Raw genomic sequence first — 15,371 nt, 5'->3', positions numbered from 1 at the left:
AAACAGGTTAGGATATAAGAGAAATGCACTAGTATTAATAAACTTTTTACATTTGACACATACTGTATTACAAAGAAAATATCCTTGTAAGACCATTAATTGCTGGGCCATAGGTGACTTCCGTCTAGTTTACTAAAGTAGCTAATAAAACTTGTATAGAGCCTTTTTTAGATAACGCTTACATGTATGAAAATGTATGACACCCTTGTACTATGGCTTGCACTTTACTTGCATTAAACTGTGAAGTAGGCTGTAGTAATGTCTTTGTATATTCAGGGGTTGAAATACCAATGCACTAGAGTATCGTACTGCTGGTATTCAACCTGTACTGTTAATTATATCTGAACATGCTGACAATGTGTGTTTTGAAAACCCCACTCACTTAAAATCTTTAGCAAATAATGCTATGGGGTCTCCATGGTCTTTGTTTCTTTGTAAATATAGTTCTTACTGTTTCTGTAGCAATAGGAGATTATAAACCAAACTTTCACTAGGACTGTTTTCAATAACAAAAAAAATCTATAGCGCCTTGTATAAAAATCATGGAGACTCCATGACCTGTGGGTATTTTTTGTTTACAAGCAGTATGTATATATGTATTAGAGGCAGAACTGTTATTTATCACAAAGTTATGTTGTGGATGATTATTTCTAAAGTAAATATACGTTTTCTGTCATGATGAAAAACCAGTATTTTAGAGCCATCTTGAAAAGGTTGAAGTGTCCAAGCTTCAAATACGTGTAATCTTTCGTGTTGCCACCTTGGTTTTGTAATCAGCTGTGAGCTGAGCTGAGAGGTGATGGTGACCCCTGCCCGGGGAGGGAAACGGGCTGTTACATCACAGCTTTTCTATAATCACCATCTTGCTTGAGTGTTTTTAGGAGCAGATGCTCACCTGATACCATAGTGAAGGCCCTCAGCTCATTGATGCTACAGAGAGAGAAAATGAACTGCTCTAGACCAATACAGGTAAAACTAGGTTTCAACCCCTGGATGATACAGTATTCCTTCAGTTTCACAACAGTATTTTTAATTTTATACTTGTCTATGTTGAGAGATGATCCAATAGTTTATATAGGCAATGATCGCTAGGTTTCTTTTCTCCCCTCTTTTCAGATGAGTTCTGTGTGAATTACCATAACCGGCTGCGTTTTTTCTATCACAGATTAACTTGTTAACTTTTTGTGTGTCTACAACGAAAATTTATGAATGGAAAACTTCACTGTGTGTTGCTCACTGGGCATATACCTCATGGTACATTGCACAGACGTGTAAGTTGTAAGTTGCACTGCAACATTAAAAAAGGAACATATTGCTCTTTTTTCAAAGATATTAACTTATTTAAAAGATATAGTCTGTACATTATTAAAAAGAACATTTATTCTTCCTAAATTCAAACAAAGCTTTTGGTTTGGGATGGGGAGGGAAATAATGTTGTACACTTCAGTTGTAAATTTGGACTTCAATAAACGAAATTATCTGCACTTACATTTTGTGCTCGTGTGCATGTGTGCGTTCTCCAGCACCTGTAAGCAGGAGTGATTACAGCCAGGCATCACACCTGGATTTGAGGTGGGAGACACGGAGCTTGCGGCCAAGCCATTCAAAGGGCAGCTACAAAGAAGGCTGAGACTCCCTTTTTACAAGAGTCCCATGCGGCAATGGGCACAACTGCCTGCTGTGGAGGTTCCGGCTGGACACAAGAGGTAACTCTTTCCCGATTAGTGCAGCCAGCCATTACAGTAACCTCCCCAGGGAAGCTGTGGACTCCCCAGCACTGGAAACGTGAAGATCTGGCTGGACAGAGCGCTGCAACACCAGTCTAGGTCATGTCTGGCCTAGAACAGTTGGACCAGATCGTCCTTGCTGTCCCTTCCAAGCTGGGATTCTGTGAGTTATGAGCTCTCCCTTGGGCTGCCCGAACCTTCTCCACCCCTCCCACAGCTCAGGCTGTGGCTGCTGCACATGAGCAGCCCACAGAGAGCTTTTCTGGCCCTTCCCTTGGCCAGAGCAAATACCCTTACGCGGGGTTTTCCTTCTGTTTCACGTTTTAAGCCGGGGGCATTTGGGATTTGCGTTTTTCTGACTGGAACACAATTAGTTACCTTGTACCCTGGAGTAGATGTTGAGGTCAGAACGTTACAAACCCCGAACACAACAACCCAAGCACCGGGGAGATGCCGCTTCACCAGTAACTTCCGTGCTGGTCACTGAGCGACGGCCCGTTCCGGTGCGCGCCCCGCTCCCGCTGCGCTACAAGGCCCTCACAGCCGGCAGCGCCCGGCACCGGCCCCGGCTGCTTCCCGGTCCCGTTACTACCGTTGCGGCGGGCCCGGTCCCGCTGTGGTGTGAGCCCGCCCCGGGCGCTGAGGCTCCTCCCCGCCGGCGCCAGCCCCTCCGTGCTCGCTGGAGGCGCCGTCGCTAACATGGCGGCCAAGGTGAGTGCCGCCTGGCGTAGAGGAGCGCGGTAGGGCTGCCGTTCCTTCGGCCCGGCTCCGGCTCTGAAGTACCCACGGCCCGGGGACAGCCGCAGGACGCCCCGCGGAGACTCCCCCGCCCCTTGTGAGCTCCACACGGGGAGCGGGTCAGCCGCTGGTCGGGCCGGGCCCGGCCGGTGTGTGCGGCCGGGGCAGCGGGGTAGGCCCACGGCGTCGCTCCCCTGGACCCTCGGCCGCCCTGCCCAGTGCGCCCCAGGGCCGGAGTCGTGCCGGCAGCACCCTGCGCTGCTCCAGCACGGTGGTGAGAAGGTCGTGGTTTGTCGGAGCTGGGACATCCCTGCAGGCTGTGAGCTCAGCGGGAGGAGTAGGGAAGTACGAGATCCCAGGGTTGTGTTCTCCGTTGCAGAAGCAGAGGTAGAAAGAGCTGGTTCAAGAGGACAGTTCAGTTGTACAGGAGGGAGTAAAAGTGTTTCTCTTATGGTAGTTCCCCACCTGCTTACAGCCTTCCACTCCTTAAGAGATCACACATGAACATACTTGTTTGCTCTTGGCATTGTAAAGTCGTGTTATGTATCCCTGAATGTTAAAATCACACTATTACAAGCTAACAGGGTCACAAGTATCTTAAAATGTTTTCAATTGTAGAGATAGAGCAGTGTCTTTAAGCAGGGAGGGAATGCATCTGCAATGAACGAGCCTGTCTTCTCAAGTGGTTGGTTTTCCAGTTTTCACAGTAGATTTGATAAATTGGTTGCTCTCACGTGAATCTTCATATTTACTTCTGCAAAGTATTTAAAACGTGTGTGAAAAACATGATGCAAAGAGGACAGTGGAGTGAAAATGAAGCACTTGACCTTCATTTGTTACAAGTACCTGGAAAAAGAAACTTCAGTTTCGCTGTATGGCTGGGTCACCTTGAAGTGGTGTAGTTTGAACTATTTGGTACCTCTAGTGAAGTGATAGACTTTTATGTGTGTTCTTTATTATTTACTATGAAAAATTAACTGGTTTATGCTTAAGGTTTTACTCTCCATTGGTTACCATCTGGCAAACAATGATTAAAACGAATCCATGCAGTATCAGGAAGCTGAGTTGAAGCAGAATGATGCTCTTGTTTTTGAGTCTTCTTCCTATCTTTAGGGCAAGTTTCCTTGTGCTTCCAGTTCTTGAAGCAAGTATACAGGATTTGCAGTTTTGGTGGCACGCAGTACTTAAGGTCTTGGAGATAAGCATAAATTAAATATCTGAGTTTATTATGCTTTAGTTTGTGTTCTGCGTCTTTTGAGTTGACCATGGTGAATTCTTTGTCGCATTGTAGCGCTTTAACTTCATCAAATCTTACTTTTTATCTTTGATAAGATTCTAACACTTTGAAGTGGACTGGTTTTGAAATGCAAAGACTGGAAGCCAAAATCTTCCAGGTATGTTTGGCAGTTTTGTTGTTATTTTTTGGTTAGTTTTACTCTAGTTCTGCTATTTAAAGGCACAGCTGCAACAGTTTTCTGCTAGAGAGCAAGTGATAAGTTTCTTCAGCAAATAACTTCTATTCAGTCTCCTCATCAGAAGTAAAGCTGTGCCTCATCAAAAGTAAAACTCTTTTCTGTTGGTAGTGCTTTGAAACCACCATTGTGTTTTTTATGCCACGCTGCAGGTGGCACATGTTGCAGTGTGATGGCAGTGTTAGAGGAGCACAGGAAATGTTTTAACTCTTGCCACTGACCAGAGCGTTAAGGCAAGTGATTTCTAGTGTCTGTAATTCTGGTGGTGTTTAGGTCAGTGTTCGTGTAGAACTTTTCTCCGGAAGATGCCATCTGGGCTCCTGGCTTTTGGAGCTGTGGATCTGTGGCCATTAGGGGCTGGGTGATCTTCTTTTCTTAGGTTTGAATCAGTTACTGACTGACCTGGAGACATTGTGCTGGCTGACAATGCAATTCCAGGATTTTTACAGCGTGAGCTTATTGCAGATGTTTTTCTTCATACTACTTTCCTAGTCTTTGATATAAACGCATGATTCTGCCATTTCTTAATTCTCAGCAACTTCTTTGGAAGATTTCGTAGGTAAAATGACTTTCAGTTTCCTTAGCTAAAGAGTGTATGCTTTTCCTTGTTTAATCCATAGTATCCTTTGAAGTAATTTGTGTAAAGTACATTTAATAATATTAGCTAATTGAGGTCTTTTCCGTATACCTAGGCATTAGATAAAGAGGATAAGCAACTCAATGCAGTGAAGCCTCTTTAGTGTAGTCAAGGTGACACTGCTTTTGGTTCACCTTGGTTCTTTGTGATTTCAATGGGAAAGCGTGAAACCTTGGAAGAATTGTGCCAGCATAAATGTTAGATAGTACAGATGTTTTCTTGGATTTTTAAACATTTATGCATTTGTCTTCAGGCCTCCAAAAGTGAAGCAATTACTGACAGTCAGGAATTGAACAGCTTTCATCATTCCCAGGATGGCTTTCTCTTTTTGCACAATAAACTCTGTTGTAACTTTTTAAAACAATCAGATTTGTTAAATGAACAGGATAACTTCCTCATGCTTTCTCACTTTTAAATTTGATTTTCCTTCTGGTATCTGCCAAAAGTCGGTATGGTGTCTTGGTATCACCTTGTGCTGAAATAAGCGATTATGATACATTAATGCTCAATGAAATACATCAAACCTTTTGTCAACATGTGACTGAATTTTTCCACGGTGCTGGTCAGCATGCATGGTATCAGCATGACTGTAGTTTCTTTTCATATGTGTAGGACTTTTTCTCCATGGACCTCTGTCTTCCTTCAGGCTGTATTCACGATTCCCAGTATAGTTAGGTCAACGTGGGAAAAACACAGTTCTTTGGTAACGTGACTTTTGGTATCTCCCCCTCTGCCCAGCTTCATATACAGGTGTGCTGCTGGGTTAACTTGCACAGTGTCTGCTCTGCACCTGGGAGCATTTTTCATTCTTGTTTTCACCTTTCTAGAGTTTCAAAATCCTTCAGGTGGAAACCATCACACCAAAGTTGCTGGTGCTTCAACAGGTGGCAAGTTTTTGAATGTATGCTGTGCCGGTGTGCTTAATGTGAGCTACCATTGGAATTGTATGGCAGTCAGTTAAAAAATACTCAGCAAAGCTGTATTTGAGTTTTAGCTTTGTGAAACATACAGTGTTTATTTCCAAATAGTGTTTTAAGTAGACATCAAAGTCTCACGACCAAAGCTGTATTTCTGTAATTGACATTGTAACATACATGATTACAATGGTAATTCTTAGGTTCAGTTAATGCTGTGTGTTTTCATTGACTGTCAGCACGCAGTTATTCCAGGCAGACAATAGTTGAGTCATTCTCTGCATTGGAAAGCAGATAACTTATTTTTTCTGATGCCATGGAGAAGTCCTGTAAATAAAACCTAGGTGCTTTTTGCTGAAACAAGAGTAATTCATTGATTTGGAGCGTCTGTATGTTGTATAGATTAGAACTTAATTTACATTAAGGGATGGTGGAAGGATCAACATGGCTTTGCACATAAAATTCTTCCGGGTATTTTAGACACCACTGTTGTTGCCCATGATCTCTCAGCTTTTCCTTTACCATTGTAATTCGAGAAAATCTGTGTGTATGGCAGAAGAGGTTCCTAAAGGGCATACTGATGTAAAAAGGTTTTAAAAGTCACTTGTTTAATCCCATATTTGATCAAGCAGGACGCGATAGTAAAATCCAGACTTTACTGGAGGGAAATTCTGATTTCTTCATTAAGACTGCCTTTTTTCCCCTGTCTGTCCCAGGTGGCAAAGCTGGCAGCTCTTTCTTCAGGTCTGCCGTTTGCATGTTTAACTGTATATGCAGCAACAGAGAAGGAATCAAAAAGCCAGCTGGTGAGACCAGATCAGGTAAGAATCTTGCTGTGTGTCAGTCTTTTAAATAATACTAGGAGAACCTACGAAACACCATCTCTTTCCATTGAATTATATTACCTGGTATATAAAATGCATAGCTAAATAACATGAGATAATAAAAATTACCTCCTAAATAACTAACCATTATAGCACAAATAAAATGAAGTGTTATATATGAACTGTAGTGAAGTTTTATCTCATTTTCCATATGACATTATTTCTAGGCTGAAGCCATCAAAGGTGAAAGAGTGTAACATGGATCATGATAGTGTTTTTCTATTGTACAGTTTCTAGTAATACGTGTATATGTCTTCCAGCTATTCTTCGTCATGCTTTTTGTGAATAAAAGATTGCTTTTATCATAGTAATTCTGTTTCTTAGAACCTATACAGTACTTTCAGTTTTCAATTCTGTAACCTGTAGCCACACTTGTGTAGAAGTAAGTTTGTAAATACAAAAGAGTGCAATTCAATATAGAGCTTTTGGTTTGGGAACGCTAAGGATTTGCAGTCCTGAAAAACACTAGTCAATGTCAATACAAAACCATCTCCCTCTAGTACAGTTACACTTTTCTTTCCAGCTACCAGTTTACTGTCTATCACCTCTGAAATCAAAATACATTGAAGAACAGCCTGGTTACTTGCAGAAGCAATTCTCTATAGTAAGACAGACAACTGGCCACTATATTGGATGGTGCAAGGTAAGAAATTCCTGCATCCAAAGTTTCCTACAATTCCAGACAGAACTAGAGTAAAACTTTGAAAAAACAGCATACTTCACCCTGGAGTATTTTTTGCAGTTCCTTTTATTAACATACACCTGTAATTTAAGATGTAGAAATGAAACTTTCTTTCATTTTTCTGTGCTGTGCTTCTAACAGGGAACGTGCATGTTCTCTCTGCTTCCCACATCCAAAGGCAGCAAGAAAAACAGGTTCCCTCCATCCAGTGCTAAGCTGGATCTAGGTCAGCCCACGATGTCAGGTTCAGAAATGTCTCTTGGTTAACTTCTACAGCAAGAGTTGAGTAGGTAAATTTTTGCTGGCAGAACTTGGTTGTCTGAAATTTCAGGTACAGACCACAAAGAGCTGCTTCTGAAGCATGGGTTAAAAGACCTGATTCAGGTATTTCAGGAAAAGACAGTGAGTGCATCCCATGTGACTGTTAAAGCAGGCTCTTAATAATTAGTCATCAAAAATACCTCACAGCCTGTTACTGAATAGTCTGGAGAAGATGTGATACCTATCACCTTTCTCTTAATGGCTGGTAAATGACAGCTTTACGCTGGCTGCTGTTAGTATGCTTTTTTATGCCTGTATTTTTCTCTTACAAACAAATTAGACTTTATTATTTAAAAAGCCAAATAAATCAAAATGCCTTCCTGTATTTTCTTTAAATTCTCATTTTCTTGATCTGAAAATTTTGTCAGTGACTAGTTCCAAATCTGTATCAAACTTTTCCAGACCCTTCATTATTGTTTTCGAGATTGACTAGCAGTGACCTCTGCTGGTACAAATCCTGCACTACTCCAAACGAGTGATTTTGATGAAATAACTCAAGATGCCATTCTTTTCATTAAACTCCTTTAAAGAGTTTTACTCAATTAAACTCCACTAAAGAGTTTTACTCAATTTATTTAGCAATCTGAGGACAATGATACTAATAATATGGTAGGAGAAGGATTTTTTCCTGGATAAAGAAGAACTTGTATTAAATAAATTGACCAATTTAAAAGGAGTTTTAATTGCAAACTAGTTGAGCACATCTTTGTCCTGGTCATTATTACTTATCTTCGGTGAAGGTGAGCAACGTTTTTACAAACTAAAAGACAAAGTCAGTTTTACTGAATAAGTCTTTAAGGAACAGGAGATTCTATTTTATAGTTGAATTTTCTTCTGTTATACAGCTGGTGTCCAAATGTTTTGCTATCCTCCAGTTTTGTTCCTGAGATGTTAATTTTGAAAGTGATTTTGCTACATTAAAGAGATTTTTTTTTTAATGAAATATGGATAAAAGTGTGTGTATATATATATAAAAGTGTGTGTGTATATATATATGTGTATATATATTTAAAAATATAGATAGGGTAGTCAAAAAGGGGCTAGATCTTCGCACACCTCTGTAGAAGTTCATGGATCTGGTTTGGGTTCTTTTAGAGTTGCATACTATTTCTTTGTCTCATTATGCTAAGCCACATGTATCAACCAGGTAGTTTTTTTACTGAAAGCATCTACTTTTGCAAAGATTTTACATTTGTTTCCTCTGCTTTTGTTTTATTTTTTTATTTTTTGGTAGGATGCTTTGGTCTTTGTTAAAAATGGAATCATGGATTCAATTCAGTTTGGAAAAGGTAGGCAAGTCTCATATTTCTGAATTAGGCATTTTCTATTGTTCTTGTGGCTTAAATGGTTGAAACAGCAAATTGCAGTTACAGGGGGAGGAGAGGGAAAGGGTGAAAGGGAAGTGCACAGAAATGCTTTCTGCAAGCGTGGGAGAAGCAAACCTGCACTACTCTTAATTTCTGTTCTCAAATGAGAAAAATCACCAGTGAAGTAGTACTTCTCATTCCTTTGATTTTAGCATTGCTCTTAAAATCATAGTATCTAAGAATTGTTGAAGCTGGAATGTCTCTAGATCCATAGATCTCCTTGTAGAGGCACTTCTGTAGATTATCTAGTCCAGTCACCTGCTTAGAGCAAGGCCAAAGCAAGTTGGTTGTCTCTGTCCAGTCAGGTCTTGAACATTTGCACGGGTGGAAATTCCACAACCCATCTTTGTTATAAAAATGGCTTCTTAATTCTAGCACAGCTTACAAGTAGTAGTTGCATTCAAGTTCAGTATCAGAAACTATTATTTTCAGATAAGTTATTTTCCCTTAAAACAGAATATTGAGAGATGCCAAAATACGTGTTGTCTCATTTAATGTATATTTAGAGTGAAATGAAAGCCTAAATCTCTGCTTTCCTTATTAATGGCTTCTAAAACACAAAAAATGTCTCTAATTAGAAAAATTCTGCTGTTGTGTTTTGAGGACTGTGATTTTAGATCTGTCTAAAGGGCTGCAGAAGTGTGCATCTGCAAAATCACACATCTTTAGTCATGAAGAAAAAAATCCAGCTGTGGACTGGTTTAAGATACTCATCATTTTGCTTCCGTCTTTATTTCTTAAGTGGGAAATAAAGGGTTAATACTGAATTGCTATACTCTTTTTGTTGTTGTTTGTAATTCTAAGATGCTTATGTTTACCTGAAGAACCCACCACCAGAATTTCTTCCCAATGTTGGTATCATTACGATGTCAGGCTTGGCAGGCCTAGCGCTGGCAAGGAAAGGTAGGGATTTTTTTTACTTGTTTTCATTATTGATGTGTTGAATACATAGCATGTAATAATTTCAGTGATCAAAAGGCTTTTCTGAAACATAGTTAAAAACCTGTGTAACTGATAAACTGAAGGGACATTACCAAATGCTGTTTTTAGAAGCTGGCTAAGACCTAATAGAACAGGATTATATAGACGTTTTCAATGGTGGTATCAACAGAAATTCTAAGTAGGACATTTGTTTTGAGTTTGCTCATTATTGGTTTTGAGAAACTATGTGTATGGTAGGAAACTAGAGGCAAATTAACAACTAAGGTTACTGAATGCAGAGAAAACTAAGGGAATTTAGAGGGAAGATGCTAAAGAATGTTGGCATTTGGCTAACAAGTATAAGAAAATACATGTCAGAAGGCATGGTTTCAACGGTTTGGAAGCCAGAAGGATAATTTTATAGATACAGCTGAATGACACAGACCTTCTTACCAGTTTTCACTATATTGGAAAATCTAGTTTGGGCTTTGTTCTCACTCAAGAAATCAATGTTCAGAGTATCAGTGTCTCTTACAAACATGACTGTACTAAACTATTATCACACTCTGTATACTCTTTTTCCAGCTGTTACAGGGATAAGTTTGATATAAACAATGGTTAGGGGTTAAACAACTGCACTTAGCTGATACAAGTACTTTGCTTTACGTTTCTTTGGCATCTGATTATTTGAAATATTTGGCTTTATACAGGTTCTAGATGGAAGAAAATTGTTTATCCACTAGGACTTACTGCTTCAGGAATTTCTGTTTGTTACCCAGCTCAGTCAGTGGTATTTGCTAAGGTAAGTTTACATCTGTTTTAATACTGAATAAACAGTGAATTTAGTCTTAGTATTCCCATTTCTCTTGAATTTCAAGTGTCATGGGACTAGGAGTCAGAATTCACATGCATCTTCATTAAAACATGTAATGTGTCACACATGTTAGTTTCATAATTATAAAAAAGTAATAAAATAACTGAATTTTAAAATGCATTGTCTCAGTTTTTAATGGTCATTTCTCAAATAAACGAAGATGACTTTATCCTGCTGAAATGAAAGCAAATAAAAAATAAAGCCTTGCCACACTTGATAGATACGTGATTTGAGATACTATAGGATAACATCTCTTGTTAGAATTTCTTGTTTTCCAGTTATTGTCATCTTGATGTTGTCTACTTGACATTGCCAAAAAACTGTTGGATGATCAGGTTTTGATTTAGAATCATAGAATAGTTAGGGTTGAAAAGGACATTTTGAGTAGGTGGATATAGCATGAGTGCTACCTGTGGATTTCTAGCGGCAATTTGAACATTATTTAGCATTTGCTTGACGTAAGAGTAATATGCACTAGATCTTGCAAATAATATGAATTTCGTTTAAATGGTCTGTGTATTTTAGTATTTTTAAAGCTGTTTTTAATTTACATTTTTCTAAATAGGTGGCAGGGAAAAAGTTGCTTTCTGCAAGCCATCAAACCTATGGGGCTTTGCAATCACTGTGGGCAGTAAATGAAGATGTCACCAAGGTAGGCTTTCTCAGTAATTTCTGTAACTCATAAATGCAGAGGGTGAAAAAAGTACATTAGAAGGTCAAGTACTGGTTGCTCTTACTGTCAAGGTTACTTAATAAGTGAGGCACCAAAACCCTTTTATAACTTCAGTGTTTAATTGATGCCATAGTGGTTACAGCTTTGCACCAATATATATCAAGATCTCTTTTGTAGTCCTACAAAACAGACAAGATGTACAAGAAAAAACAAGTTTCTCTTCTAGCTCTTTTTTGATCTTGACAAAAATAATCCATTCTCGATTCAAGCTTTGGTTATAAGGAGACCACTGAATTTAGGATAGAGATGCAAAGAATCACAGTAGGTATAACTGGCTTAATGCTTAAACATGTCAGTGTAAATTACATATGGAATTTGGTTAGTACAATCTGGACTTAAACATGTTTTTTCTGCAACCTGAAAAGGCTTTTCTACAGTGAAAATGGATAAACCCTTGGCAAGAGTAGTACTTTCCTGAGTACAATTTCAGGTTTGCACAGTGATTTGTTTCTTTTTCTCTTTTAAAAGAAGATACAAGTTTCTCATTTATATTAACATTTAGAAGTATTTTGCTTTAAATTTATGGTGTTCATTTATATACAGCCCTCACCTTGTATTTTGACTGAGGAGCACAAATGGAATGATGAGTTTTCAAAATGAGATTCAGATAAATGTCATTAAACTGAGAGTGAAACAAGAATTGATGTGATAAAAGACAGTTTCTATCAATTTCTTTCCCTCAGTGAAGCCTGTTCCCAAAACAATATATTATTTTTCATTACTAGGTTATTACCATGACTTATCTTTCTGCTTTCTGTTAAATAAGGGAGTAAGTGTTCTGAAAAACTAAATGCTATTCCAATCTTGTGCAAGGCTCTAGGTTCCTCATGTGTGAATGAACAGTGCCTTCCTGGTGAAGGACTTTGAGGGGGTCAGGTAAAAGCACAGAATCAGATTGAAGTATATACTGATGACAAAGTAAATTTCCTTACACGTGAATTTGAAGTTGTATGTGAACTGTGGGTTTTTTTGTGCATTTTAGTTTCTCCATCTGTGTCCCTTGCTTGCAGCTGACTTTAACACTGTACGATCCTATATCTGAAAATAATGTCATAACAGATAAGCTTTCAGACCTGAAAGCTTTGTTTTGCCATAAAATATTAATCATATACCCATGTGACTTTTTCTTAATTAATTTTTGGTTCACAGGTGCAGCAAGAGTCAGTATCAGTTACTCAGGATGATAAGAAAAAGAAAGAAATTTCTAGTACAAAACCTGAGTCTGCTATTGAGTCGAGATCATTTAACAGAACAGAATCTTCTCCAGTAGAGTCTTGGAGTAATGAAGATCCAGTGCCTTCATCAGGTGAATTAAACATTTCAAGTAATCTCGGGGCAACTTGCAAATCCAGTTACTTCATTTTGTGGTTACCCTTGCTTTAAAATAGAGCAGACTGATGAAGCATATTATTCTTGGAAATACATTGTAGACACTGTTATTTAGTATATACTTCAGAGCCTCAGGGGGGTGATAATTTTCTCACTGTGGACCCTGTCACACTGTCAGAATTCTTATATATTTGTTGTTCTCTCTCGACAATGTTTTCTTTCATTCCATATGGAGTGGACCATATCCCACATTGCTAGTTAATGAGGTGATGTCAAGTACTTCCCTTAAATACCTACTTTAAATTATCTTTCTGTTATCAGACTACCATAAGTATAACTTACAGGATTACTGCTGGACTTGTGTGAGAACAGTTAATTTGAGTTACTATTCACTTCTCCATATGGCTTCTATATCTCCAGATACTGGTAGAAGAGGAATGTGTGCCAAATGAAGCACTGGATTTTATTTGCTAGGTTTTTTGCAGTGGTGTTCTTTGTGCAGCGTAAGTGGTTGAGATAATTGACTAGATCATGTAAAAGCGTATTTAATATAAGACTATTTTGATAGGTCAGTTGCTAAGAGAAATAGTGCAATTACCTATTAAAGGAGAACTAAATTAATTTTAAAATAGTTGCCTTTTGTAGAGGCAGTTTCTGACTCTTAACTTGTTGCTGAAACCTTCTTGCTTCTTTTTACTGTGTTCTTTACCAGAGCAGAAAATATTTGAATGGGGCTTTGATTCCCTTTATTTTCACTGTAATGTGCATTCACATCTTTCTTTGCTTTGCATCCGTATTTTTCCTGATTTAGTTGTGGCATGCTTTGATCTGTTTTTACATTGGCTTCAGGCCGGACTGTCTTTGATGGTTTAATGTGTACAGATATCCTATGTCTTTGCTCTAGTGGCATTAGTTCTTGTCCCTAATACAGCCAAAAATGCCCATGTCCTAAATTAAATAGTGATGTGAGAGATGTTTATTTTCACTAGTCCAAACAGGGCAGAGCTTTCAGGAGAGCGTGGCACCCTTGGTTAAACCAGCTGATGTAGCTGGAAGAGAAGCAGGCTAGTACTAGGAGGCAGAGTCCTAGATAACCTGCCTTTATGTTCTCTGAGACCTTCTGGAATTACAGTATTACTAAATACATCATTCTTCGTGCATTGTCATTCAGGGTGAGTGTGAGGGTTCAGTGCTTTAGTAAACAGTTCATTGGTTTTGGAAGTCATGAAGTGAAAATAGGTAAGAGTTTGTCTTAATTTGGAATTCTTGCCATCTGGCAGCAGCTTCAGGGAAGATACGGATGTGGCTGGTTTTGGGAGACAGATCTGTTCCTGCGATCAACAGGACAGGACCAGAGATTTTTTTTCCATGTCCCAAACTTTCTCTTCTTTTTTCCATGTGTAGGGCAAAGCCATCACTATTTCTTCTCTCATTCTGCTGTATTCAAGGAGTAGTATTAAGGTATAGAGAGCAGAAGGAAGAGCTGCTCCCCATCCCCTGCTGTATGCTAGTAATTAGAACATACCTTTATCATCCTGAGTTGCTTACACAGTTTTAACTAGAATGTACGTATTTTGATCATTTGTGTTTGCTAGTACAGTAATTCTCAAAATGTGGCAATATGTTGGGTTTTTTCTACAGCTCAAATATATATTTTAATTAAATTTCTTTAATATCTCTAACAGGACCAGTGAAGACATCAAAATTTAAGCCTGATCCAAAACTTATGGACCATGGTCAATCCAGCCCAGAAGATGTGGATATGTACAGTACTAGAAGCTAAGACAAACATGCTTACAAGTCTGCGAAGTGTTACAGATAGGGGGAGGGAAAGAAAAGAAGGAATATTCCTTATGATACATACTCTGTGATGTATAATTTCATCAGGTATTTTCTTATATCCCAGTTTGTATTATTCACTTACATGGTTCTATTTAGTGAATGTTTTGTTTCTCACTGCCTATAAGGGGTGAGAGTTCACTCATTGTCAGTGTTGTTAGTGAGACACTGAGAAAGTGACCTTTGTCAGGGTCTTCTCACAATGAGGTTTCTCTGTGCCAAGCTTGTTAATAAATGTCACTTCACAAAGGATACTTGAAAATATAAACCTATGTCTGTAGTTCAGCTCAGATGTGCATTGATCTGAAAGAAGAATGTGATGGATGGGGTTTGCAGAAGCTTCGTTGTCTTTTTCTTCTTTCAGCTCTGGAATGAAGGGCAAGAGATTAGCACTAAAAAGTCACTTGTTAACATCATGCCAATAGCATTATCTTCAATGTGTGTACAAACAAGCCACTTTGTTGTTGGGGTTTTTTTTCGTTTTGAAGTCATTTGTTGTCTGCCTCTTTCACACAGGTGAATGGAAACAGCATCTTGTCCCGCGTGCCACTTTTGCGTTTAAATGTTACTTAAGTTTGGAAGAACACACGACTGATCTCTAAAACATCCCTTATAGTCTGCATTAGTTTTCATCCACTTCTAATGCTTTGAAGAACTGTATGCAAATTGCTTAATCCATGAAGCTGATACTGCTTGAATTTATATAGAATGTATTTGTAGTGTTCAGGAAGTTGGAAACCATCTGTAGTTCTGAGGCTTAAAGTGCTCACAAATATTAAAAATGCAGAATTACTAGACAGCCAGTTCTTTCTTCCCAGGAGTTTGTAGGCAGTGCCCGTTGATCTTGGTAGGGTTTCTGTCAAATTCTGTCATTTTCCGTCAGAATGAAATTAAACACTTAAATTTCCTAGGATTAAACTTTCCAGCACTGCT

General features: G+C 38.7%; 1 protein-coding gene across 1 annotated transcript; it reads left to right on the top strand.

Moving 5' to 3' along the window:
• Window positions 1-2,397: 2,397 nt before the first annotated feature.
• Window positions 2,398-14,904, top strand: APOOL (apolipoprotein O like). Its single transcript, XM_061361903.1, has 9 exons — window positions 2,398-2,438; window positions 6,205-6,309; window positions 6,896-7,015; window positions 8,610-8,664; window positions 9,547-9,645; window positions 10,374-10,465; window positions 11,103-11,189; window positions 12,420-12,576; window positions 14,285-14,904. The coding sequence occupies exons 1-9, from the start codon at window positions 2,427-2,429 to the stop codon at window positions 14,380-14,382; spliced, it is 825 nt and encodes a 274-aa protein (XP_061217887.1). The 5' UTR covers window positions 2,398-2,426; the 3' UTR covers window positions 14,383-14,904.
• The last annotated feature ends 467 nt before the right edge of the window (window positions 14,905-15,371 follow it).

Source organism: Neopsephotus bourkii, unplaced genomic scaffold (genome assembly GCF_033783945.1).
Source record: "Neopsephotus bourkii isolate Nb327-2 ecotype Australia unplaced genomic scaffold, CSIRO-AGI_Nbou_v1 NB_1067, whole genome shotgun sequence".
Lineage (NCBI taxonomy): Eukaryota > Metazoa > Chordata > Aves > Psittaciformes > Psittacidae > Neopsephotus > Neopsephotus bourkii.
This window is presented reverse-complemented; position numbering and strand designations above follow the sequence as displayed.

Bases quoted from the DNA above. Each gene is read 5' to 3' on its own strand.
- APOOL (XM_061361903.1), top strand. The intron at 6,310-6,895 runs GTAAGAATCTTG...TTTTCTTTCCAG, and splicing joins AGCTGGTGAGACCAGATCAG to CTACCAGTTTACTGTCTATC. The intron at 8,665-9,546 runs GTAGGCAAGTCT...TGTAATTCTAAG, and splicing joins TTCAATTCAGTTTGGAAAAG to ATGCTTATGTTTACCTGAAG.